At 41.1% G+C, this 28,000-nt stretch overlaps 1 protein-coding gene across 1 annotated transcript in view; it reads right to left on the reverse strand.

The window, feature by feature from the left end:
• Window positions 1-3,728: 3,728 nt before the first annotated feature.
• Window positions 3,729-28,000, reverse strand: part of pex14 (peroxisomal biogenesis factor 14) — a 315,467-nt gene continuing 291,195 nt past the window's right edge. Inside the window, exon 9 of the mRNA XM_060938413.1 lies at window positions 3,729-6,049. Within this exon, the coding sequence (XP_060794396.1) occupies window positions 5,584-6,049 (466 nt within the window). The 3' untranslated portion in view covers window positions 3,729-5,583. The remainder of the gene's footprint in view (window positions 6,050-28,000) is intronic.

Below are 28,000 nucleotides of genomic sequence, written 5' to 3' on the forward strand. Positions count from 1 at the left end.
GTGAGTGCACACATCTCATCTCATTATCTCTAGCCGCTTTATCCTGTTCTACAGGGTCGCAGGCAAGCTGGAGCCTATCCCAGCTGACTACGGGCGAAAGGCGGGGTACACCCTGGACAAGTCGCCAGGTCATCACAGGGCTGACACATAGACACAGACAACCATTCACACCTACGGTCAATTTAGAGTCACCGGTTAGCCTAACCTGCATGTCTTTGGACTGTGGGGGAAACCGGAGCACCCGGAGGAAACCCATGTTGACACGGGGAGAACATGCAAACTCCACACAGAAAGGCCCTCGCCGGCCACGGGGCTCAAACCCGGACTTTCTTACTGTGAGGCGCCAGCGCTAACCACTACACCACCATGCCGCCCGAGTGCACACATCTTTTTGTTTTTTAGCTCCAAACTGGAAGTACCATCAAGTCTAGATTGCTAGTACCCTATCAAACAAGACTTGAAACACACAGTAGAGGGTGAATGCATCCTGCAGTGTTAGATACCATCTGTCCATCAGTGCATTCCCTTTGAGTGTAGGACACCCAGTGATGTTCCAGAGATCTGGACCCATATGTGCACAACATCAAACAGGCCTCCTCCCACACCACCAGTGCTCAAGCTATCTGAGGGGGAAGGAGGAAGTGTACTCCATCTCTGTAGTACTAGCCTTGACCTTTCTTATGCAAAGCTAAGGCGAAAATGGAAGGGCTTGCTCTGTTACGCATGCTGTTTTCAGAAGAATGGAAAAGTGCATCAGTACGAGGTGTGGAATCACTGGTATCAATATTTTTTTTCAATAATTTTCTTATTCCAGTGCTGCAAAAGATCCATAATGCATAACAGAAAGAATAAATAGCTCGTTTCTGTGACGGGAACCAGCTATTAGAAGCTGTTTACTGACCGGCCTTGATCAGCATGGTACAGTAGTGTTCACAGGGTTTGATATCTCTTATCCATTTTGCTCTTGGCCATCTTGCCATTCTTGACAGCCATGTACTGTAGATTAGCCCCGTTTGGAGCATAATCCTGTGATATGTAGGTCAGAGGTGAAATCCACTTCCCAGTTAAAGGTTTCACAGGAAGTGTCTCCATTTTAATCCCTGCACAAAGAGCCAGCGCTGTGAACCCAACCCTTCAGTGCTGGCCCTCCTGGGGCAAGAAGGGCTAACAACCATCGCATTGATCTGAGGAGACACTCAGCCTTCTAACCTGCTGAGTGCTCAGTTCAGGAGAACAATGGAGTTCAGGCCACATCAATATGCTGCCCTATGGAGGGCTCCCCGTTTAGCACAGCGCCACTGATGAGGTTAAAGCTCCCACCTCCGGCCAGAGTCAGCCAGCCAGACACCTCGGATGTCTAAATAAGCAGCTTCAGTCTGGCTTTAACGTTTTAACACCTCGATCTGCTTAAGCGTTCATCGAGATATAGTTTAGCTGAGATGGGTGACCATAAGTCGTCCCAGTCTTTCAAATGTAGATGGGGGTAAAAGGAGGAAGCTTTCTGGGTAAAAATACATTGCTGCTCCCATAAGACACTAAATGATGTACAAGTGCATTTATTACAGCAGACCCTATAAATCTGAGCCTGGCCTGAACTCCAGGGAGAGGTTAATGGATTACAAAGGGATGCGGTATCGAACCTTCAAGAAGTTTATACACCACATCAATATGTGCAATGCTATTGATCATTTAGACCTTGACAGACAAATTAAATTCATAAACTTGATAATGCACTGGAATATTCGTATTGCTTACGACAGTGGAACTGTGTTTTCCTCTCTTTTTTTGCTGTTTTAAGCTCACACATTATCGATTGAAGAAGATAATCAGAAGACTGCTGATGACATGTAAAATTTAGAGCGACCCGTCCAAGTCGCTATTAAAACTGTGGCGCAAATGGGTCTTTATACGTAATTCAGTTCTGGGATTATCAGTGAACATCGCGTTCTCAGCACAGCCTTACAAAGTGACGTTATTTTAACTTTATTTTTTACTAGCCATCTAGAGCACATAGTCAAACATTAAAGATTAATGAATACTAATGCACAGTCCAAAGCAATACTTCTCTTAAATGTACAGTGTCCTGCAAAAGTATTCATCCCCCTTGGTGTTTGTCCTGTTTTGTTGCATTACAAGCTGGAATTAAAATGGATTTTTTTTTTTTTTGGGGGGGGGGGGGGGGGGTGTTAGCACCACTTGATTTACACAACATGCCTACCACTTTAAAATGCAATTATTATTATTTTTTTTTTACTGTGATGCAAACAATAAGATGAAACAACAGAAATCTGGAGTGTGCATAGGTATTCACCCCCTTTCGTATGAAACCCCTAAATAAGAGCTGATCCAACCAATTCACTTCATAAGTCACATAATTAATTGATTAAGATCCACCTGTGTGCAAAGTGTCACATGATGTCTGTATAAATCAACCTGTTCTGGAAGGATCCTGACTCTGCAACACTACTAAGCAAGGAACATGAAAACCAAGGAGCCTCCAAACAGGTCAGAGACAAAGTTGTGGAGAACTATGGATCAGGGTTGGGTTATAAAAAATATCCCAAACTTTAAATATCTCACAGAGCGCCATTAAATCCATTATAGCAAAATGGAAAGAATATGCTACCACTATATGGCACAGACCGGGCAAGGAGGGCATTAATCAGAGATGCAACAAAGACACCAAAGATAACACTGAAGGAGCTGCAAAGATCCACAGTGGAGATGGGAGTATCTGTCCATAGGACCACTTTAAGCCATACACTCCACAGAGTGGGGCTTTATGGAAGAGTGGCCAGAAAAAGAAGAAAAAAAAACTTTGGAGTTTGCCCAACAGCATGTAGCAGACTCCCCAAACACATGGAAGATGATTCTCTGGTCAAATGAGACTAAAATTGATCTTTCTGGCCATCATGGGAAATGCCATGTGTGGCGCAAACCCAACACCCTGAGAACACCATTCCTACAGTGAAGTATGGTGGTGGCATCATCATGCTGTGGGGATATTTTTCAGATGCAGGGACAGAAAAGCTGGTCAGGACTGAAGGAAAGATGGATGGCACTAAATACAGGGCAATTCTGGAGGAAAACCTGTTTGAGTCAGCCAGAGGTTTGAGACTGGGACGAAGGTTCACGTTCCAGCAGGACAATGACCCTAAACGTACTGCTAAAACTACACTGGAGTGGTTTAAAGGGAAACATTTAAATGTCTTGGAATGGCCTAATCAAAGCCCAGACCTTAATCCAATTGAGAATCTGTGGCATAACTTGAAGATTGCTGTACACCAATGTAAGCCATCTAACTTGAAGGAGTTGGAGCAGTTTTGCCTTGAGGAATGGGCAAAAATCCCAGTGGCTAGATGTGCTCAGCTAATAGAGACATACCCCAAGAGACTTGCGGTTGTAATTGCAGCAAAAGGTGGCTCTACAAAGTATTGACTTTGAGGGGTGAATACCTATGCACACTCCAAATAATTTTTTTTCCATCTTATTGTTTGTCACAATAAAAAATTTGCACCTTTAAAGCTGTAGGCATGCTGTGTAAATCAAATGGTGCTAACCCTCCCAAAATCCATTTTAATTCCATCTTGTAATGCGACAAACACCAAGGGGGATGAATACTTTTGCAAGACACCGTATGTGCTAAAATGCTAGAGCAGTGTGTAAGTGGCTGCCCAAAAAGTGGATTAAAAATCTTTAACAACAACAATAAAACAAGGAAAACCGAGAAGGTTTTAAAATAATTTTATTACAAATATTTACAATCTCTCTTTTAAAATTACTCTAATCAGAATTTCATTGCATCATACTCACAATACTCACCACCGAGCACTAGAGCAATAAGGCCATCTCAGTTCTTCCAAGTACTCAGGAACGAATACTCATAAATAAGTGCGTACACGCTGATGGTACGGCGCGTGCCAGCGCTTTCCAGGCCTCCCTTCATTACAGTATTAGTCACTATTAATGCTCAACCATTCAAACTGATTCACTCACAGCCCCGTTTCTAATTATTAGTAACCCTCTAAAAATGATAACCCGGTATTACAGTATATCAGATGAATAAAGGTTCTGATTCACTATCATTTATCACATGAATACCTATTCATAGTCCATTGGTGTAAGCCATCTTTAATCTGGACCATAACGAGATGCATGTCATCAGCAGGCGGAGATCCTCCATGGTGGGGCGACTCGGCACCCGCTGCCACAGCCAACAATGCTTCACCTGCTTGGGCCGTAATCACATTACTCTGAAGGCCATTTGTTAAAAGTGAAAATGTCAGAGCGGAGCAGACATCTCTAATTCTCTCTTCAGGATCTTTCTCGCTTTTTTTCCCCCCGCCTCATCAGCTGGCGAATGAGTAATTCTATTAGTTAAGTATTCATACGTTACTCTCCATTTGCATCAGCTGTGGTTTTTTTTTTCCCTTTTTCTTTTTCCTCAGAACTTGGACAGAAAAAAGCCCCACAAAGAGAGAAACCCGAGTGTCGGCACCTCTGCTGAAGCATCCATTGTTTTACATGGTTTAATTACAAAGCCCCGGCACCATTTCATGTTAAGATTATTCACTGTGGGAGGCCGGTATAATTTGGACTGGAGGCTTTGTCATGTAATATAATACAATAGAACAGGCTTTCGGTATTAGATTTGCGATTTTAGCCTCCTTGACATTTCAAGCTGCATGAACTAATACATCTGTTATTTGTCGATCATTTGATTATTAGCATACTTCATAAACCAAATCAGCTGCCCAGTTGGAAACTGGAGAGACGCAATTCAAGACGCACTCTTCTTTTCTTTTCACCGTTATTCTGTCTCTCTGTGCAGTCCTCACTCGCACAGAGAGCATTAAAAACAGTGTTTATCTGCCTCTCCAATTCTCAACACCACCAGGAAGTAAACCTATCATTGCTCTAATCAGAAATTACAAAGACTTCCCCAGACATGCTAGCTGCTGTGGCTCGCCGTTACGTTATGCTGAGAGAGCACGGTGAACAACAAACAGATGTTTAAAGTCCAGACAAGAAGATGGAGGCTCATGGCGGCTGCAATACAGAGCAGACCGGAAACTCAAAATGAGGTCACGTGACCAGCAAAGGTTCTTTGGTGTCCATGATTTGTTGCTGTAGGCTGCTGTTTGGAATTCAATACAGCTGTGTTGGGTAGCTAGCATGGATCTACAGTAATGGATGCAGTGCAGATGTTATCCTGTACATTATCAGAAACTACAGTCAGGGGAAAGGACTCGTCTGAAATGATGAGAGAAATGACAGAGCACACAATGTTTGCTTAATAATACACAAAAGATTGTAATTCTGTCATCATCTAATTCCACACTGTACATTACTTACTGTGTTACTGTGCTTGCCCAGGCACGTGAGAATGTCTGAGCTCTTACATGAAAAGAAAAGTCACGACATGAGGGCACTCAGGGCACAAACGATGAGATTACACTAGATTTCTTTCTTCCCAGTAAACTACATGGCTGTGAGTCAGAACAGAAGGGGGTGTGTGATGACGGGATCGAATTAAAAGTAAACAGGAAGAGAGAATTTAAAGCAAAAACGATCAGCTCTTTCCTAATCCACCTCACTCTCATTGCTGGCCCCCTCAGGACGCCGCAGCTTCTCCACCTGCTCGTTGAACTGTCCGTCTCCGCCTCTCCTGTCTTCCGTTTGAACGCTCAGGTGCTCCTCTTCGTCCACATGAGTCACGTCGTCCTCCTCCTCTTCCTCCTCTTCTTCTACATCTTCTTTCCTCTCCTCCTCTCCTTGTACCTCCATGCGGACCTGGTCCTTCAGGTCAAGGGCGAGCATGGAGCCCAGACCGGGCTCTCCGTTCAAGCCATGGGAGCCTGACACGCTGCCCTGTGAGCTGTGGCCGTCTTTGACGGGAGAGGAACTGGCTGACTCGTTACTGACGGGTGAGATGTCGCTGCTGCTGTTGGTGTGGTTGACTGAGGGAGAGTTGGACAGGGTGCCGGGCTTCAGAGGGATCTGCCAGGATGGGATTTTGGGGAGAGATGGAGAAGCAGGGAACTGTCTCCTAAGAGAGAGAAAGAAAGCGAAAAATATATATATATTTAATAAACTGAAAGGAAAGGAAAGGCCAAACCAAACCATAGTGAGCAGTAGGAGGTCAAGATTTGTCACCTGAATCAAGCCAGCAAAAGAATAGATACCTGTTTGAGGTGTGTTCGGGGGAAAAATTGTGGACCATTTGAAGGTCTGACAAATGGTTGAACTCAAAAATCAAAGGAAACATCATTAACAGCTTCGGAAGAAATATTTTTTGAAGGAAAAATGAAGAACAATAAAAGGATAATATTTTAGTTAGTTACAGTGGTGCTTGAAAGTTTGTGAACCCTTTAGAATTTTCAATATTTCTGCATAAATATGACCTAAAACATCAGATTTTCACACAAGTCCTAAAAGTAGATAAAGAGAACCCAGTTAAACAAATGAGACAAAAATATTATACTTGGTCATTTATTTATTGAGGAAAATGATCCAATATTACATATCTGTGAGCGGCAAACGTATGTGAACCTCTAGGATTAGCAGTTAATTTGAAGGTGAAAATAGAGTCAGGTGTTTTCAATCAATGGGATGACAGTCAGGTGTGAGTGGGCACCCTGTTTTATTTAAAGAACAGGGATCTATCAAAGTCTGATCTTCACAACACATGTTTGTGGAAGTGTATCATGGCACGAACAAAGGAGATTTCTGAGGACCTCAGAAAAAGCGTTGTTGATGCTCATCAGGCTGGAAAAGGTTACAAAACCATCTCTAAAGAGTTTGGACTCCACCAATTCACAGTCAGACAGATTGTGTACAAATGGAGGAAATTCAAGACTATTGTTATTCTCCCCAGGAGTGGTCGACCAACAAAGATCACTCCAAGAGCAAGGCATGTGATAGTCGGCGAGGTCACAAAGGACCCCAGGGTAACTTCTAAGCAACTGAAGGCCTCTCTCACATTGACTAATGTTAATGTTCATGAGTCCACCATCAGGAGAACGCTGAACAACAATGGTATGCATGGCAGGGTTGCAAGGAGAAAGCCACTGCTCTCCAAAAAAAAAAAAAAAAACATTGCTGTTCGTCTGCAGTTTGCTAAAGATCACGTGGACAAGCCAGAAGGCTATTGGAAAAATGTTTTGTGGATGGATGAGACCAAAATAGAACTTTTTGGCTTAAATGAGAAGCGTTATGTTTGGAGAAAGGAAAATGCTGCATTCCAGCATAAGAACCTTATCCCAATCTGTGAAACATGGTGGTGGTAGTATCATGGTTTGGGCCTGTTTTGCTGCATCTGGGCCAGGACGGCTTGCCATCATTGATGGAACAATGAATTCTGAATTATTCCAGTGAATTCTAAAGGAAAATGTCAGGACATCTGTCCATGAACTGAAGCTCAAGAGAAGGTGGGCCAAGTCAAAGTCCTGACCTTAATCCAATCGAAATGTTGTGGAAGGACCTGAAGCGAGCAGTTCATGTGAGGAAACCCACCAACATCCCAGAGTTGAAGCTGTTCTGTATGGAGGAATGGGCTAAAATTCGTCCAAGCCGGTGTGCAGGACTGATCAACAGTTACCGGAAACGTTTAGTTGCAGTTATTGCTGCACAAGGGGGTCACACCAGATACTGAAAGCAAAGGTTCACATACTTTTGCCACGCACATATGTAATGTTGGATCATTTTCCTCAATAAATAAATGACCAAGTATAATATTTTTGTCTCATTTGTTTAACTGGGTTCCCTTTATCTACTTTTAGGACTTGTGTGAAAATCTGATGTTTTAGGTCATATTTATGCAGAAATATATATAATTCTAAAGGGTTCACAAACTTTCAAGCACCACCGTAATTATGGCCGAGTTCTTGCCCGAACTGATAATCGCATCATCAGTTTTTCTTTGGCTAATCAGACATAAGGTACGCCACCACACTTGCCAGAGCAGCTGGGGGTTAGGTGCCTTGCTCAAGGGCACTTGAGTCAGTCCTGCTGGTTCAGGGAATCAAACCAGCAACCATTTGGTCCCAAAGCTGTTTCTCTAACCATTTGGCCATGGCTTCCCCCAGGATAATATTTGAATAATTCAGTTAACAGTTTCATTAATTTCATAACATCCGATCACAATTCTTGGACAAAATTAGGAAGGAAATAGTTTTGTTGCACTTTATCATAAAAAAAAATCCACAAGAAATATTTCCCTTTCATATTTTCCCATTGTTGTTTTGGTTTTTGTGTTAAAGTCTTTAAAAAATCAACAAGATTCAAAGCAGCATGGTGATGCAGGGGGTAGGCGTTGGTGCCTCACAGCCCCAGATTTCCCAGTTCATTCCTGAGCTTACATTCTCTATAATGTTTCTGTGCAAGTTCTCTCCATAGGTTTCCTTCAGGTTCCCTTCAGGTTCGCTGGTTTCCTTACGTATCTCTAAACCATGCCCATCTGTGAACTCACTTTGATAAACTGCCCCTAAAGCGCCCCAATGAGTGTATGAATACGTAAACGGTGCCTTGAGATGCCCCGCCATCCCATTCAGGCTGTTCTCCTGCCTTGTACCCAGAGTTACATGGAGACGTTCCAGATCTAACCAGGATAAAGCGCTTACTGAAGACACTGGTCCATGATTTTTCAGATGTCATCTGCTTCAGAGATGAACTCTGCTGTTCATTATGGAATTTGGTGTGCTGAATTCAAATATGACAATTAAAACATCTGACTGGCTATGGTTTTCTAGATCTTGAAGATTTTACATTTGATACGCATGAACATTGTGTAGAAAGTAGCATTTTAATTATAAATTGTAAAGAAGTTTTTCCACCAATTCCTTGTTGCCTTCAAGAAAATGTGTTGCCACAAACTGGAAAGCCTTCCTGCTGCCTTTTCATTGCCACGCGGTGCATGGTCAAAGTCATCATCTCGAAGTAGTTCATGAATCTGATGACCAACAAAGACACCTTCCTTTATCTTAGCTTTACTTAGCCTTGGAAATTTTCTATTCAGGTACTTGAAGGCTGCTTTTGATTTGTCCATAGCTTTGACAAAGTTTGTTCATTAAACCCAACTTCATGTGTAAAGGGTGGCAACAAAATCTTTTTGATTCAACAAGTGATGGATGCTGAACAGGCTTGCTCATTGGGGATAGATTAGGGATAAAATTAGTGCATGTTTTAAGTCGTTCAAATTCTGTAAAGCTGCTTTGCGACAATGTTTATTGTTAAAAGCGCTATACAAATAAACTTGATTTTTCTTTCCAGGCTCCAATGACCATCAGAATGGCCAGTCTCTCTTGATGTAGTGGGAATCTCTTACACTAAGGGTTCTCAACCTTTTCTGCTTTAAGGCCCATCTATTCATACTTGTAACGAGTCGGGGCCCATTAAAAAACATCCCCAGTTATTTTGGCTCATCTATTCTATTAGAATCTAATCTACTGTAAAGTGTATTAATGGAACGCAACATCACTCCCTGTTACAGATGGGAGCCCAGGAATTAAATAAATACAATAAAAACCAACTGTTTTTAATTGTAGGTATTGCCTTTAAAACTGTATGGATGTACCAGAAGCCAACATAAAACCATACATGCAGGGCATTCTCAGTCAAAAGGGATTAATGATCCAAAAGTGGAGTCTGGTCCATTAACACAAGAACTTATTGCCATGCTCGTGTACAGCAAAACAAGCAAGTTATTAAAACCAAGAAGTACACGCAAAAGAAGTGGCTATAGAAGCCACTCAATGGGATGAGATCCTTACACGTTAACAACAAAGGATTTTTCCTACGAGTTGGAAAATTATCCATCCGTTGAGTTCCCCGACATCTCAAACTACCTGGTGCTGCAGACATCGTTCTACACGGACACACAGATAAAAACCTGGAAGAGCATGGAGGCGTGTAACTTTTTATACGTGGCTGGGTTAAAGATCTGGGGATCAGGACACTACAAGATAGACAGCGGTAGACGGATCCAAGTGCAGGAAGAGTGTTTATTAGCAGGCGTGAGATTTCCAAAAGCAAAACAGAATCATAAAGCCAAATATTTAAACAGCGTTATAAACATGGCTAGAAACAAACGTGACCGTGATAATGAAAATAATCTGTGGTTGGTTGAAGAGAGCAACTGGACTTGCTTGAAGATTCTTGAAAACGTTTCGCCTCTCATCCTAAAGGCATCCTCAGTTCTGTCTGTCTAATAGGGAGTATCCAGTATTTATCCTCTCATGGATCATCATAGAATCCGAATCAGAATGCTGATGGCTGCATTGTAGGCGGCTGATAAAAGATGTCATAAACACCCACCTCTGTTCAATGATGGTCGTTCCAGGTTGACAAAAATGAACGATCCTCTCTGGCTAAGATGTCTGCCAGTTTTCTGGAAGTCCTCTCATACTCCCGCACCAGTCGAAGGGATCTCACCCCAAAGTGCGTAGAAACATATCTGTGACGAATCTCAGTCATCCAGGTACATAGTAATCTGTGGTTGGTTGAAGAGAGCAACTGGACTTGCTTGAAGATTCTTGAAAACGTTTCAAGAATCTTCAAGCAACCTACAATCAGCCACCTACAATGCAGCCATCAGCATTCTGATTCGGATTCTATGATGATCCATGAGAGGATAAATACTGGATACTCCCTATTAGTCAGACAGAACTGAGGAAGCCTTTAGGATGAGAGGCGAACTGCAGGCTGGCCAGTTCAGTACCCGGACCCGTCTTCTACGCAGCCATGATGCTGTAATTGATGCAGTATGTGGTTTGGCATTGTCAGAGATGCAGGCTTCTGAACTGAGCGCTGATAACAACTTGGGTCGTCCTTCTCCTCTTTAGTCCGAATGACACGGCGTCCCCGATTTCCATAAAGAACTTCAAATTTTGATTCCTCTGACCACAGAACAGTTTTCCACTTTGCCACAGTCCATTTTAAATGAGCCTTGGCCCAGAGAAGACGTCTGCGCTTGATCATGTTTAGATACGGCTTCTTCTTTGAACTATAGAGTTTTAGCTGGCAACGGCGGATGGCACGGTGAATTGTGTTCACAGATAATGTTCTCTGGAAATATTCCTGAGCCCATTTTGTGATTTCCAATACAGAAGCATGCCTGTATGTGATGCAGTGCCGTCTAAGGGCCCGAAGATCACGGGCACCCAGTATGGTTTTCCGGCCTTGACCCTTACGCACAGAGATTCTTCCAGATTCTCTGAATCTTTTGATGATATTATGCACTGTAGATGATATGTTCAAACTCTTTGCAATTTTACACTGTCGAACTCCTTTCTGATATTGCTCCACTATTTGTTGGCGCAGAATTAGGGGGATTGGTGATCCTCTTCCCATCTTTACTTCTGAGAGCCGCTGCCACTCCAAGATGCTCTTTTTATACCCAGTCATGTTAATGACCTATTGCCAGTTGACCTAATGAGTTGCAGTTTGGTCCTCCAGCTGTTCCTTTTTTGTACCTTTAACTTTTCCAGCCTCTTATTGCCCCTGTCCCAACTTTTTTGAGATGTGTTGCTGTCATGAAATTTCAAATGAGCCAATATTTGGCATGAAATTTCAAAATGTCTCACTTTCGACATTTGATATGTTGTCTATGTTCTATTGTGAATACAATATCAGTTTTTGAGATTTGTAAATTGTTGCATTCCGTTTTTATTTACAATTTGTACTTTGTCCCAACTTTTTTGGAATTGGGGTTGTACTTATCTGGGTAGCATAATGAGCAGCGATGGGAGATTAGATGAGGAGCTCAGTCGAAGAATGTCCAAAGCAAGCTCGGCGTTCGGAAGACTTTGAGACAGGCTATGGAACGATCACCATGTATCTATGTCAAGTCAGCACATAGCTGTATGGCTCAGAATGTTGGACACTATATTGTAACCAAGTCAAGAAATTATCTGCCTTCATGATGCGACACCTCCGACTGATTATGAAGATCTCTTGGAGGGACAAAATTACAAATGAGGAGGTTCTAGACAAAGCCGGCTTTCCCAAGATGGAAAAAATACTCATTCACAGAAACCTCCAGTGGCTCGGTCATGTCCACCGCATGGACCAAGAGCGTCTGCCCAGACAGACAGCTCCTCTACTCTTAGCTCTTACTCAGAAGCCGAGGCAAGGGTAGATCAAGACTACGGTATAGAGACACTATAAAATGGAACCTCGAGCATCTACAAATAAATCTTGACTCCTGGCCCTCCTTAGTGAACGACCGTTCATCATGGAGACGTTGTACTTCATTCAGACTTCTTCCACACAGATTAGGCAGTCTTCGTTGGTCATCAACGGACAGCAGTCATTATTAGTCACTGATACTCCGTTTCTAACATGGGAACGACTTTAACCTGTACAAAGCTAGAACTGTTGTTGATATAAGAGAGTCAGTCATAAAATGTGTTTTTATTCTTTAACCTCTGACCATGCAGTGTTGAAAACATGGAGACCAGGACTCACAATCAGCCAGTACACGTACAATGAATGGACGCTGTCGAGTCGAGTGTTGACTCGTTTCCAGTTCTGGACAGTAACTACACGCTAGTCATTTAAAACGAGTCCCTGTCTCAAATCTTCTAGAACCAGCCTCAGTCCAACACGCTTGCAGATGATATTAAAAGTGGTAAATGTATCCTACAGGGGTGCTATTGAGGTTTTTATTGGCTGATAGATCAGCCAGCAAAAACGGGGCAAAAATCTCGCACGCCTTTCAACGCCGTTTCTACACATTCTGTAAACAGGGCATCTGGTACAAAAATCCCAAGGTGCAACACATATATATATGTATTTTAGTCACCTCTGGTTTAAATTGAGAACGCTTCCCTTTACAACTTGAATAACCTCGACCTTTCGCATGTCAAGGTTCGGATTTACTGACCTGGTAGCATATCTTAAAAACTAGAACCAATGAATAATTTTAAGCTTTATTTTCATTCGTGACCCAGAATTAATAAAGTTTAGCTATATTTATTGCAGAAGCATTTTGGCTGTAGACCAGTGAGATTAATGAATTAACAAGATTCAACTGCACTCTTCTCCAATTCAATTCTATTTATATAGCATTTTCATTGTAAGTCAGTTTTGAGTCATGTTTGTTTTCCGTTTCAAAATTCATGCCTGTGATGATTAAATAATATTGGCTGGCTTTTTTTCGTGGTACATCAGATATATTCCATTCAGCTAGCATGATATTGAACGATTTGAAGATGAGTAGCTGAATGGAATATATCTGATATACCACGAAAAAAAAGCCAGCCAATATTATTATTATAATACATATACACTCTTCATTAGGGTGCATCAGTTGCCCCCTAAAAATGAAAAAGTTCCTCCGATCATGATGCATTTTTGTTTTTATGTTCCTTTTGGTAAGAAAACACACTGGGTGAAATATTTTGACAAAATTCAAAAGTTTAATGGTGGCACCAGGAGCTCAAAGCTATGGAAAACGCTGCTATTTTATGACAAAATTTCGATCACTTTTCATGAAACATTATGGCACCTTATAGCAGTGGCGGCTGGTAGTCTTTCAAACAGGGGAGGCTGGTTGGTTACGATATTTCCAGATTTTAAAAGAAAAAACACATCAATTGTGCCCATACTCTTGCCTCTGATCTGGCTGATTGTTGGCAGGGTCACAAACTGTGAAATAACAGGTTCTTTTGGCCCATTAGCCTACTGTCCAATATACATGATGGTGGTGTTTGGGGGGGGGGTATATTTTAACATTTTATATTTTAAAATTGTGGCATCTTGTTTAAAAATTGATCATTATTGAAAGCAGCTCTTTGTCAGGAACCTCAGCAGTAACAGCAGAGTGTTCTGGAATAGACACAAGCACTGACCTTGCGGAGCCAAACATAGAGCTGGGTGCCACACATTTCATTCAATGACACTTTCCCTAGATTTTACTTATTTTGACTGCGAAATGTTTTATTGACAATTTTGATAACCCTTCACTTTTAATCCAGGTCTGTAGTGTGAAATGTTCTCGGCTGTGTTTTTGTTTAAAAATGTTTTCCAAATTGTAGCTGTGTTTAATTCATATCCAGAGAAATATATATTCCAATATAATATACTCAGCATAAACATTTTAAATAGATTCTATATTTCTGGTCCATCCATGACATATTACTAAAGTAGCCTATTTACTGTTGTTGATGTGGGTCACTTGCTGTTAGCCAATTCACTTTCTCGTACCAGGAGACCTGAAAGGAACGAGTATTATTCCCTACCTTTTTCACCAAGTCAGTTTGAGGCGTTGGTCTACCCTGCTCTTTAATTTTAATTTTTTCCTCGAAAGGAAGATTAGCAAATGGCTTTGCCAAAATTAAATCAGCAATGCTTGGCATCCGTGCGCAGCTTTCTTGCTAGCTGACTAGCCCCCTCAAGTTCAGTCACTCAAACAAACGAAATTTCTGGAACTAAGATAGCAAACTTGACAACACTATATTTACACTTTATTTACAATGAAAATATATACAAACTAAAAAAGCTGGTAGAAACCGTATGTAATGAATGAAATCGAAATGTAAGCTGATCTCTTACAATACACCACAGCACTTGCGAATCCGCATGGGACTGAACTGAAATTCACCGCTGCCTGTCTATATTTGAAACGAGCTGTCAATCAAAGAAAACATCCGGCCGCTTTCACCAATCACCAGTCTCCTCGCGGAAAGCTTTGCCATGTCCCTCCCACTGTGAGGCTGGGAGTCCGGTGGGTGGGCGTTTTCGCAGTATTTGTCCAATAAGCGTCTTGCATTTTGAGATTGAAAAGCGCAGAGCTCCCAAATGCCATTGAAGTCCACTGAGGCTGGGCTGCATTGCGCTGTCACGAGGGGGAAAAACTCACGCACACATTAGGCGAACTGGGGAAAGTTATAACGGAATGATTTCGCACTGTAGTTGGGTTGAGCACATATTTCTATGATTCCGGATCTGAAATAGCAATGTTATAAGGTCGGCTATAACATAAGCCTAGCGCAATTCATCCTACACGATGTTCGTCATTTTTAGAGGAGGCTGAGCCTCCCTCGCTGTCTTAGAGCAATCGCCCGTGCCTTATAGAGTATACCAAATATCTTAGATACACATTTTTAGTACATATTCTAAATACATTATCAAGCACAGTTTGAGTTTTAGCTGTTCACTGAATCATTGTTCAACTACTTTTAAACAATACAAATGTATTATGAATCACATTAATGCTTCTCAATCCCTTGCAAAGGTTCTTAACATGATCTCTGGCTCACAAGAAATCAATAAATGGAGTCCAACATTGTGATTCAAACCTTACGCGAAAACATAAAATAAGCGTTTTTTGGCAAAAAATGAACCTCATGGTGCCACCGTTAGACTTTTGAATATGGTCAAAAAATTTTACAGGATGTCTTTATTGGTGAAAAGGAACACCCAAACAAAAATGCATCAGATTTTATGAAAGTGAGGGCAACTGATGCACCCTACTCTTCATGTCAGCATTCTCAAAGGCCAGCACTAGCTTACCCGCAAGTTGGCATGGTTAGCACGGCACTTAATTCACCTTCCAGACGCTGTAGCGTTCATCAGCAGCACAGGCTAACGACCGAGAAACGAAGATTTCTGTCCCAAGACTCTTCTTCTACGTACACTCGCCACAGTATTATTATTTTTTTACTCAGACTTAAGTATTTGTTTCCCTGTGTAATTTACTTAGCTAATTTTAAAATCAGCATTGACAACTACACACAATGGAGCGACCTGGCAGCCAAAATTCTCTCAAAATCTTCTGCTTTTAATGAAGCAAACCTCATGGCCATATTTGTTTACAAACTGTCACTCACTAGAGTGGAAGTTTTACATCTCCGACGTGTCTCTTTTCCAGTTTTCCGGTGTCCGTTGGTATGTTTTTCTCTTGTAAATATGCGTGAAGAATATATGATGAAGCTTTGGTAGCCTTTCGGGTGTTCAGCACATCTTTAGTTTCAGTTTATTTATTTAGTGCTTAAACCTAGCACTGGATTAGCCTTGTCTTCTCTCTCTCCCGGCCAACAAAGAAATGATTGTGCGTATGCGCAGCAGAAAAGTTTTGTCATTGGATCTTCGCATGACAACTGTTTCAAACTGGCACAAAGAATTAACCAGAATTCGAAGTACAAACAGCATAGAGGTTCCACTTATGTCGGTGATAGCACTGACATTTCCAGCAGCATGAACTAAAAGATCTGTTATTTGTTCCTGATTTCATTAACATACTTCATAAACCCAGTCACTCTGTTGGAGACGGGACGAGCTGCTCTTAAACTTTATGCTGACAACAGAAATATCTTTTAAATCCTTTCAAAATCATATCATAATCTATTGCTTAATTAAATTTATACTCCAGATATTTATCCTGATCTCCTTCTATAGTAATGTAGGTGTGAATATTTTTTTAATTGAAAAAATTCCCTGAAATGAAAGAAAAGAGAAAATTTGGGGGTTCAGAGCATCTTGTAACTCTCGCTCAGCATTTTGGTCACAAATTGTGAAATATATTTATTTCTGTAATATTTCTGTGGTTGGGAAGTTATTTAATTTGAGGGGATTAAAGCAAAGAACGTGCACGAAATCGCTCGCGTCGCGCAGTCAAGCAGACAGAGGAAGTCCGTGTGTGCATGCGCAGGTTTACCTTCTTTTTCTTCATCTTTTGGGTTTTACGGTAGCCGGCATCACACCGAGGTGCTCGCTGAGCGCCGATTTTTATTAGTTTGGTCCTGCATTTCCTTTCCTTCGTATATAACATAATGTCTTTTCTTTTTGCTTTCTTTCCGTTACTGTAGTCGGTCTTTCACGTTTCATTCGCACACTCACGTCCTCTATTTTTCTCTCCTGTTTCAAATTTGTATCCCACAATGCCTTGCGTGAACGGGGAAAGCCCACCACGTGATGCATGACGTAGTGTCTTGAACTGGGTCATGGTGAAGCAGGAAAATACAGTGGAGAATTTAGGCCCACGTAGCCCTGAATTCATTAATTATTCTATTTAAAAAAAAAAATCTAATACAATTGGAAGTCTGTGATTCGAATTCGGTAGCTTTCGGTCCACTAAACAAAAATAACTGGGTGCCGGGGAAAATAATTTTTATGACCTGCACTTAAAATCTGAAAGGCAGTCTAGCTTTAATGAGAGAGTCCCAAGAAAAAAAAAAAAAAAACAATAATAAAAATGTATGCTTCTGATTTATTATTATTGTTGTTGTTGGCATTTATCAGACGCTCTCATCCAGAGCGACGTACAACATACCCAGAGCAGCCTGGGGAGCAGTTCGGGGTAAGGTATCTTGCTCAAGGGCACTTCAACTGTTCCTGCTAGTCCAGGGAATTGAACCAGCAACCTTTTGGTCCCAAAGCTGCTTCTTTAACCATTAGGCCATGGCCTCCCCCATGTGATTTAAGCACAACAAACAAACAAACAAACAAACAAACCACCCACCCGTGATTGTTCAATTAATTTTCCTCTAGAACTGAACATGTTCCACCCCAGGAAGTGGATCTTGCTATACAGCTTGTTCGCTCATTTGCAGCAAAAATGGCCTGCCGGAACGTTTTCCTGTTCAATATTTCCTTTCCCAGCCATCGCTTTGTTGAGGGAGAAAAAAAACGATTGGAGTTTATTAATTTGGAAGAGGGAGGAATATGTACAAGGTCACGGTTACCTCTGTAGGAGCAGTAAAAGGCTCTCGTTTATCTGTAATCGCGGTTCTCTGTCGATATTAGCTCCCTCGCTAGCTGCCGTAAGGCTTGTTTAGATTCAGTAGGGGAGTGGTGTATCTTGAACACTACAGTTGTATTTACATTTACATTTATTCATTTAGCAGACGCTTTTATCCAAAGCGACTTACAAAAAGAAAATTAACGATCAAGATACATAAAAGAAGTCTTAAAAGACTTCTTGTATAAGTCAGTCAAGCATTTCAACATGATGTCTCGCTGACTTCCTGTTTCAAAAGGAAATACATCAACATACAGAATCAAATGACAGCTCAGGAGCCTTTTGATGGAGACTTTCAAACAGTTATGTGAAACATATTTCGAAAGAAAGCTTCTCTTCAGTCTAAAGTATCTGGAAAAAAAGTTTTAACTTTGTATAAATGATTCTGAAAGATTTCTTTTCCAGCAGAAATGGAAGAATTAGCAACAATCTGGATATTTATTAGACTACTAGCTTTGACTAGGTGTCTCTCTTGAAAATGTACAAGACATCTTTATTTATGCCTTTGGGCGTCAAGGGCTAATGACGCCAAAAAAAAAAAAAAAAAAACCATTAAACATGAACTTGAAAGTCGACAAAGATCAAAGTAAACCAAGGAAGTGCCATGGTTTAGAGTTTGCTTGGAAACCACAAAACCATCATAAAAACGACGCAACAGGAAAGACTTTAAATTGTATTGACCCATTTATTTATTTATTTATTTTGAGACTTGAATAAACCTATATGAGAACAGGTAAGAATCTAAACCGGGGTCATCGGCTGGCGTTCTGTGGACTGAATGGGGACCTAGTGAAGTATTTCATGCAGATCAAATTAAGAACCCAATACATATTGCCGCAGAATGAATGAATGAACGTGTGCGTGCGCGTGTGTGTGTGTGTGCGTGCGCGTGTGTGTGTGATGACACGTAACCCTGTGGCTACAGTAGCAGCTTCCCTTCTAAAGCTTGTTGCAATTACTTTTACTTTAGTAAATCATTTCGCTGAAAGTAGTTTTCTCAAACTTTTATCTATTCATTTATTTAATTCACTTTTTAGTGTAGTGACAACATGGCTTGTTCAAAAAATGTCAAACAGGAGGGTTTTTTTCTTCCCCCTCCACTATTTTGGCTCTAATTTTGTCTTGTCAATTCCCACCCACCAGCCAGTACCTCCTCCTCATACGAAAGCTACCAACCAGAAGAGGGTGAAGGCTCACAAATGCTTCGTCTGAGACACATGAAGCCAGTCAAGCACATCTTTCTGAACTGCTACTCAAGCAACAGCACAACACACTCAGAGGAAAGTGCTATCTGCCCTCTTCCACATACATGAGGTCACAGATGCCCACTGTTATCGACAGGAGAGAGAGAGAGAGAGAGAGAGAGAGAAGACCATCCCTGGCATGGAATCATCAGGATTTGAACTTGCATTTTTAACTAACTCTTATCGGTTTTGCCACACAGGAGCCGCTGAAGTACAACCCCAATTCCATAAATTTGGGACGCTGTGTAAAACGTAAATAAAGAAACAAAATGTGATGATTTGCAAATCATAGAAAGCCAATATTTCACTGAAAATAGTACAAAGACAACATATCGAATGCTGAAACTGAGAATGAATTTATTTATTTATAAATATATGGTCATTCTGATGTCCGCAACACATTTCAGAAAAGTTGGGATGGGGCAACAAAAGACTGAAAAAGTTATGTAATGCTTAAAAAAAAAAAAAAAACTAATTTGGTTAATTGGCAACAAGTCAGTAACATGATTGGGTATAAAAAGAGCATCCCAGAGAGGCGGAGTCTCTCAGAAGTAAAGATGGGGAGGGGTTCACTGCTCTGTGAAAGACTGTGTGGGCAAACAGCGCAACAATTTAAGAATAACATTCCTCAATGTAAAATTGCAAAGAATTTGTGGATCACATCATCTATGATATCATTAAAAGATTCAGAGAATCTGGAGAAATCTCTGTATGCAAGAGACAAGGCTGAAAACTGACATTGGATGCCTGTGATCTTCAGGCCCTCAGGAGACACTGCATTAAAAGCAGACGTGTGTCTGTAGTGGAAATCACTGTATGGGCTCAGGAACACTTCAGAAAACCATCGTCTGTGAAAAGAGTTCATTACTGCATCCACAAATGCAAGTTAAAACCAGATATAAACAATATCCAGAAACACCACCACCTTCTCTGGGCCTGAGCTCTTTTACGATGGACTGAGGCGAAGTGGAAAACTGTCCCGAGGTCTGGTGAATCGAAAGTAGAAATTATTTTTAGAAATCAAGGACACCACGTCCTCCAGGCTAAAGAGGAGAGGGACCATCCGGTTTGTTATCAGTGCACAGTTCAAAAGCCAGCGTCTGTGACGGTGCATTAGTGCACATGACATGGGTAGCTTGTACATCTGGGAAACCATCATTAATGCTGAATGATATAAACACGTTTCAGAGCAATATGCTGCCATCCAGACAAAATCTTTTTCAGGGAAGGCCTTCCTTCTTTCAGCAAGACAATCCCAAACCACTTTCTGTACATATTAAAACTGCATGGCTCCGTAGTAAAAGAGTCCGGGTGCTAAACTGGCCTGCCTGCAGTCCAGACCTGTCTCCGATTTAAAACATTTGGCGCATTATGAAGCACAAAATATGACAAAGGAGACCCTGAAATTTTGAGCAACTGAAATTGTATATCAGGCAAGAATGGGATGACATTTCTCTTTCAAAACAACAGCAATTGGTCTCTTCGGTTCCCAAATGTTTACAGAGTGTTGATAAAAGTAGAGGTGATGCAACACAGTAAACATGCCCCTGTCCCAAAACAATAAAAACAAAATTTCTGAGAAAATTTCTTAGAACTCAAGAATATTCCTTTAAGTCTGTTGGGAACCACCGAAAACTTTCACAATTGGTATTAGTAATAAGCACTAGCTGTGTATTTCCCGGAGTTGCTCTTATGACCAACTGTAAGTGGTGTAGGAAAAAACATGACCTGGCACAGTACTCAACCATTTCTGTCTCAGTTTCATGGTTCCTCACGTCTTACTAAGATCAGAGTTCACTGAGTAAGTTTAGAGCAAATCTCTGGCCACATGAACACCAAGTAACGTGTTCTGAGAGTCCACAGCGGATGTTGAATTTCTTAGATTCCTCCACAGTTCTAGTTTCATCCATTCTGACCAATCGATCTCATCCCATTTCTGAATGTTATGTTCACGCAGAGTAAGCATTCGATTTGCAAAATGCTACACTAATAGAGGAGGGTTTGCAGAAGTGAAAGATGTGGTTATGAAAACTTTATAGCTGTAGAAATGTTTCCCACACTGAGAGAGATATACTGTATGATATGATATATGATATGAGGGTAAAGTCTTTATGAGGGATGCTAATGCTACTGCTATGGGGGCAGCCATGGCCTGAAGGTTAGAGAAGCAGTCTTGGGCCCAAAGGGTCACCGGTTCAATTCCCAGAAAAATGTGAGTTGAGGTGAGTGAATAAACAGCACTTCCCCTTCTATATCATGGCTGAAGTGCCCTTGAGCTAGGCACCTAACTGCCCCCTGGGCGCTGTAGCATAGCTGCTCACTGCTCTGGGTATGCATGTATGTATGTGTGTGTGCTCCAGTGGTGGCTGGTAGTCTTTCAAACAGGGGAGGCTGGTCGGTTACGATATTTCCAGATTTTAAAAGAAAAAACACATCAATTTTGCCCATACTCTTGCCTCTGATCTGGCTGATTGTTGGCAGGGTCACAAACTGTGAAATAACAGGTTCTTTTGGCCCATTAGCCTACTGTCCAATATACATGATGGTGGTGTTGGGGGGGGGTATATTTTAACATTTTATATTTTAAAATTGTGGCATGTTGTTTAAAAATTGATCATTATTGAAAGCAGCTCTTTGTCAGGAACCTCAGCAGTAACAGCAGAGTGTTCTGGAATAGGCACAAGCACTGACCTTGCGGAGCCAAACATAGAGCTGGGTGCCACACATTTCATTCAATGACACTTTCCCTATATTTTACTTATTTTTCCTGAGAAACGTTTTATTGACAATTTTGATAACCCTTCACTTTTAATCCAGGTCTGTAGTGTGAAATGTTCTCGGTGTGTTTTTGTTTAAAAATGTTTTCCAAATTGTAGCTGTTTTTAATTCATATCCAGAAAAATATATATTTCAATATAATATACTCAGCATAAACATTTTAAATAGATTCTATATTTTTGGTCCATCCATGACATATTACTAAAGTAGCCTATTTACTGTTGTTGATGTGGGTCACTTGCTGTTAGCCAATTCACTTTCTCGTACCAGAAGAGCTGAAAGGAACGAGTATTATTCCCTACCTTTTTCACCAAGTCAATTTGAGGCGTTGGTCTACCCTGCTCTTTAATTTTTTCCTTGAAAGGAAGACTGGCAAATGGCTTCGCCAAAATTAAATCAGCAATGCTTGGCATCCGTGCGCAGCTTTCTTGCTAGCTGACTAGCCCCCTCAAGTTCAGTCACTCAAATAAACGAAATTTCTGGAACTAAGATAGCAAACTTGACAACACTATATTTACACTTTATTTACAATGAAAATATATACAAACTGAAAAAGCTGGTAGAAACCGTATGTAATGAATGAAATCGAAATGTAAGCTGATCTCTTACAATACACCACAGCACTTGCGAATCCGCATGGGACTGAACTGAGATTCACCGCTGCCTGTCTATATTTGAAACGAGCTGTCAATCAAAGAAAACATCCAGCCGCTTTCACCAATCACCAGTCTCCTCGCGGAAAGCTTTGCCATGTCCCTCCCACTGTGAGGCTGGGAGTCCGGTGGGCTGGCGTTTTCGCAGTATTTGTCCAATAACCGTCTTGCATTTTGAGATTGAAAAGCGCATAGCTCCCAAATGCCATTGAAGTCCACTGAGGCTGGGAGTCCGTGAGACTCTGTGGGCGGGCGTTTTCGCAGTATTTGTCCAATAATCGTCTTGCATTTTGCATTTTGATATTGAAAGCGCATAGCTCCCAAATGCCATTGAATTCCACTGAGGCTGGGCTGCATCACGCTGTCACGAGGGGGAAAAACTCATGCACACATTAGGCCATGGGCGCAGATAGAGGGGGGGACGGGGGGGATTCGTCCCACCCAGATTTAAATTCACCTTGTTCGGTCCCCCCACTTATAGGGAGGAAAAAACGTCTATGCTGTCTTTCTTTGCATAAGGCAAACCTCACGGAAAAAAAGACTAATTACCATTCGGTTTATTGAGGTGCACAGCAGTACATTTTTTTAAATTGATTTATTTCTTCAATAGAAACATATACATAACATGTGAACATATAAATATAAATATTGCGGAGGATAACACAAAAAGTAAAAATACTCATTTCCATTGTGGTCCTCGAAATACATACATAGTTGCAACTGCGCAGACTGCACAGGTTGCGAGCTCGAGCTTGGTTGCTTTGGTTACCCACAACAAATTTGACAGGTATATCGGGGACAGCTCCTCCTAGTTCAGGACCCCAACACGGCATGATGAAGGGTGTCAAAAGGCAGAAAACGATTGCATCGTTTTTTCAAAAAACAACGACTGTAAGTAAACTGTGCCTTACTTTATCATATCACCTTGCAATTTTTTGATAGTCTGTTCAAAGTAATGTCGTAGTGAAAGTAAAATCGTACGGAGTAGAGATGCCTGTCTGGTAGCCTCCTTCTTTCGGTGGCAGCCTGTAGATACAGTGCTCAGAAGGCAGTTTTAATGTTTAATCTGGCGTTCCCTGCCATAATTTCAGCGAGCATATTGTTTCATAAGGAAATTTTGCGAAGAGTTTTTGACTGACTGCCGCTCACGCAACACACAGGCATAGTTAGAAAGTCAGGATGCACTGGTTTACACTTTACACACACACGCGTAGCCCAGCCTCTCGCTATGTTTAACAGTTGGAACTTAGCGGTTTTAAAACTAGTTTTGCAATTTCTGTGCGTGATGATAATGTGTAAACTTTGGCTGTCCATAGGCTATGTTAAAATGTTATCATTGTCCTGGCCTGCAGGTAGTTCCTGGTGATGGCAGTGAGGGAGGTGAAATAACATGTATACACACTACCGTTCAAAAGTTTGGGGTCACCCAGACAATTTTGTGTTTTCCATGAAAAGTCACACTTTTATTTACCACCATAAGTTGTAAAATGAATAGAAAATATAGTCAAGACATTTTTCTGGCCATTTTGAGCATTTAATCGACCCCACAAATGTGATGCTCCAGAAACTCAATCTGCTCAAAGGAAGGTCAGTTTTATAGCTTCTCTAAAGAGCTCAACTGTTTTCAGCTGTGCTAACATGATTGTACAAGGGTTTTCTAATCATCCATTAGCCTTCTGAGGCAATGAGCAAACACATTGTACCATTAGAACACTGGAGTGAGAGTTGCTGGAAATGGGCCTCTATACACCTATGGAGATATTGCACCAAAAACCAGACATTTGCAGCTAGAATAGTCATTTAGCACATTAGCAATGTATAGAGTGGATTTCTGATTAGTTTAAAGTGATCTTCACTGAAAAGAACAGTGCTTTTCTTTCAAAAATAAGGACGTCAAAGTGACCCCAAACTTTTGAACGGTACTATATATATATACATACATACATATACATACACACACACATTACACACAAAATGGAATCATTTGCTGACAGCTCAGTCCCCCCCAGTTCAAAAATCCTATCTGCGCCCCTGCATTAGGCGAACTGGGGAAAGTTATAACGGAATGATTTTGCACTGTAGTTGGGTTGAGCACATATTTCTATGATTCTGGATCTGAAATAGCAATGTTTTAAGGTCGGCTATAACATAAGCCTAGCGCAATTCATCCTACACGATGTTCGTCATTTTTAGAGGAGGCTGAGCCTCCCTTGTTGTCTTAGAGCAATCGCCCGTGGTGTGCTCATTGCTCACTTGCGTGTACAAGCGTATGTTCACTGCTTCAGATGGTTTAAATGCAGAGGAAGAATTTGACAAAGGCTTTTTCTTCTTTACACACGTTAAATATTCATGCCTGGTACATTTCATTTGAATAGTCGGACAGATGTAAACGTTTGCTTTCAGACATTTAACACGCAAAGAGGAAGGACCTGGAGAGTCGCATGAGAACAAAACAAAATAAGAACAAAAGATATATGTACTAAAAAACAAAACATTCTGCATGGCAGTTGGAGGTGTATTATGAGCATTATCCAGTAAAGTATTAAAGGGGAACTGAAGGCAAATTTATCATCAAAATTCTATTTCTCATTTTATTAAATATAGGAATGCATTTTTGATCGCTATTTTGTTGCTGCTATAGCAAGTTATGAGTATTTGAAATATGCTATGTAATATATATATATATATATATATATATATATATATATATATATATATATATATCAGTCCATACGTCAAAGCAACAGCCGTAAATGAGATTCGTTGAGACCTGTGCGAGACATCGTAGGACGGAAGTAAAACGTACAGCGGAAATCAAAGTGACCAACATCTGCCGACGTTGTCAGAAGACGCGCGCGCCCTCTTTCGAACGCTGATGTAATTCAGCCGGAAGTTTTGTTTGTTTTGATAGCAATCAGGAAAGTTTGAAAAAAGTAGGCAGTAATCGTCATTTAAACCCGCTTTTCTGCAATACTTCGTTTGGAAAACAGTTTTCAAAATGGCGGCACTGACACCTGGCTGACACTTCACGTTTCGAAGTCTCGCACAAGTCTCGTGAAGATCGCGCAGATAAGCGACGCCTGCCGTGGACCAAACGAACTAAATTCAACACGGCTAAAAACCGAATAGGCCGATAAGTATCATATTTAATTGCATTTAACTGCCAATACGAGTCACGATATAAGTTTACTAAAACCGAAAATGTAATTGAATAGCACGTTAATTAAGAAATAAAGCAAGTTTAAAAATGACTTCAGTTCTCCTTTAATGATTGTGAGAAAGCCCATTCAGGAGTAGTCACTGAAGCTTAGTCGATTACATATATTTATAGTCTATATCTGATACACAAATGGATTGGATTTAGTTAAAACATGAGACCCATACTGCTGAAAATCAAACACAAAGTAAACTTTGGTAGAATTCGCTAGTTGAGGTTTTTTTTTTTTTTTGTGTGTGTTTTTGTCCGCCAGTTGTGGTGTAGCTCCAGACCCAGTTTTGGGCGTCGGTTCCCTCCAGGCCTTGGATTGCCGTGGGTGATGCCTGTGCTCCTAGCTATGGACTGCAGTGAGCTTGTTGCTCATTTTAACATCGTGGTTGTCCAGCGCTCTTTGCTTTAGTGCTTGCCGCGATGTTCCGAACGATGTGGTGTCATGGCGGCTGTGCAGGCGGTTTGGGATGAACCAGCGCTTTGCGTGGCGGTGCTTCTGTGCTCGCTTTGTGGATCCATGGCATGATGTTCTGAGTGATGTTGCCCGGCCGTGTCACAGCGGCTGTGCGGGACTTGTTTTCATGCGCCTTTTGGTGGGACTGTGGCTGCTACACCATTGGAATGACATCTTCCTCCCCTCCCTATAATTGTAAAGCGACCTTGGGTTTTGAGAAAGGCGCTATATAAATTGAAATTATTATTATTATTATTATTATTATTATAGAATAAATGAATGGAGACCCAATTTCATTGTCTGTAAATGATCTAATTTTGCAAAAAAAAATATGGTTAATGACTCAATGTATTTTCATTATATAGCTTTTACTTAAAACAAGTAGTTTTCACGTAAAAACAAAAAGAGTTTCCTCAAACAGGTTATAGTTTCATCTGGAACAGCGTTTCTCAACCACTGGGCCACAATTTTTTTCCCCCAAAATTGAAGCTAATTTTTAATAGGGTACAACTGATGGGTTGCAGCCGACATCACATCCGCCTCATTAGATATGTATGACTAAACTCACTGCTCACAAAGCTTTATCACTGGGGTACCTTGCTAGTCGTTAAAATGCCCTACACTTGTGTTGTTTTGCTGGACACAAACATGGCAATAAGTTCTTGTGTTAATGGACCAGACTCCACTTTTGGATCCCTTTTTAGTGAGAATGCCCTGCATGCATGGTTTGGCTTCTTGCCCATCCATACAGTTTTAAATACAATACCTACAATTAAACAGTTTGTTTTTATCGCATTTATTTAATTCCTGGGCTCCCATCTGTCACAGGGAGTGATGTTGCATCCCGTTAATACACTTAACAACAGATTATTCGATTCTAATAAAATAGATGAGCCAAAATAATCGGGGATCTTTTCTAACGGGCCCCGACTCGTTACAAGTATGAATAGGTGGGGCTGTAAAGTAGAAAAGGTTGAGAACCCCTGATCTAGAACACAGCAGGAGCAGTGAGGAAGCTTGGCTTATTTCTGAACTTTTGAATGAAATGTCTAACCAAGAAGTTGACAAGCAAGCAAGCGTGTGCAAAGATTCCTCAGAAATACCTTTCTTGGTCGCAGTCCCATATGTGATTAGATTAGATTCATTTTATTCATCCCACATCGGGGGAAATTCACATGTTACAGTAGCAAGAAAATGTCAAACAGATAACAAATAAAACTGAAATTAAAAATTAGACAAACGAAGGATTAAATACAGAGGGCTATTTGCATTATCTACCGTGAAAAAGTATAGAAAAATTGCCTTATTGAGAGGCTCGGAAAAAATTGCACGTTACAGGTAGACTCTGTATATATATATATATACACACACACGCGTATATACATAAATAATATAAGTATGCATAAAAATAGTTTCGGGCCTATATTATTGCACACAATAATTGCATCGATGAGAGATGGCAGAGGTAGTAGTGGTGAAGTAGTGCAAATATAACGACAAACAGGTTATTGGTGCTACGTTACAAGTTGTGGGTGTTATACAGTCTGACAGCAGCAGGTATGAATGACCTGTGGTATCTCTCCTTCTTACACCGTGGGTGTAGCAGTCTACTCCTAAACGAGCTGCTTAAAGCCCCCACAGCCTCATGTAGGGGGTGAGAGGGGTTATCCATGACTGAGGTCAGCTTGGCTAACATCCTCCTCTCACCCACCACCTCAACGGAGTCCAGAGGACAGTCCAAGACTGAGCCAGCCCTTCTGACCAGTTTATTAAGCTACTTCCTGTCCCTCTCTGAACTTCCACAGCCCCAGCAGACCACAGCGTAGAAAATCACTGATGCCACCACAGAGTCATTAGATCTTTCATAGTGTTAACATTTTTATAACTCTTTATACCACAGCGCTGTTGAATTCTCAAATCTGA

Source organism: Neoarius graeffei, chromosome 13 (assembly GCF_027579695.1).
Source record: "Neoarius graeffei isolate fNeoGra1 chromosome 13, fNeoGra1.pri, whole genome shotgun sequence".
NCBI classification, from domain to species: Eukaryota; Metazoa; Chordata; class Actinopteri; order Siluriformes; family Ariidae; genus Neoarius; species Neoarius graeffei.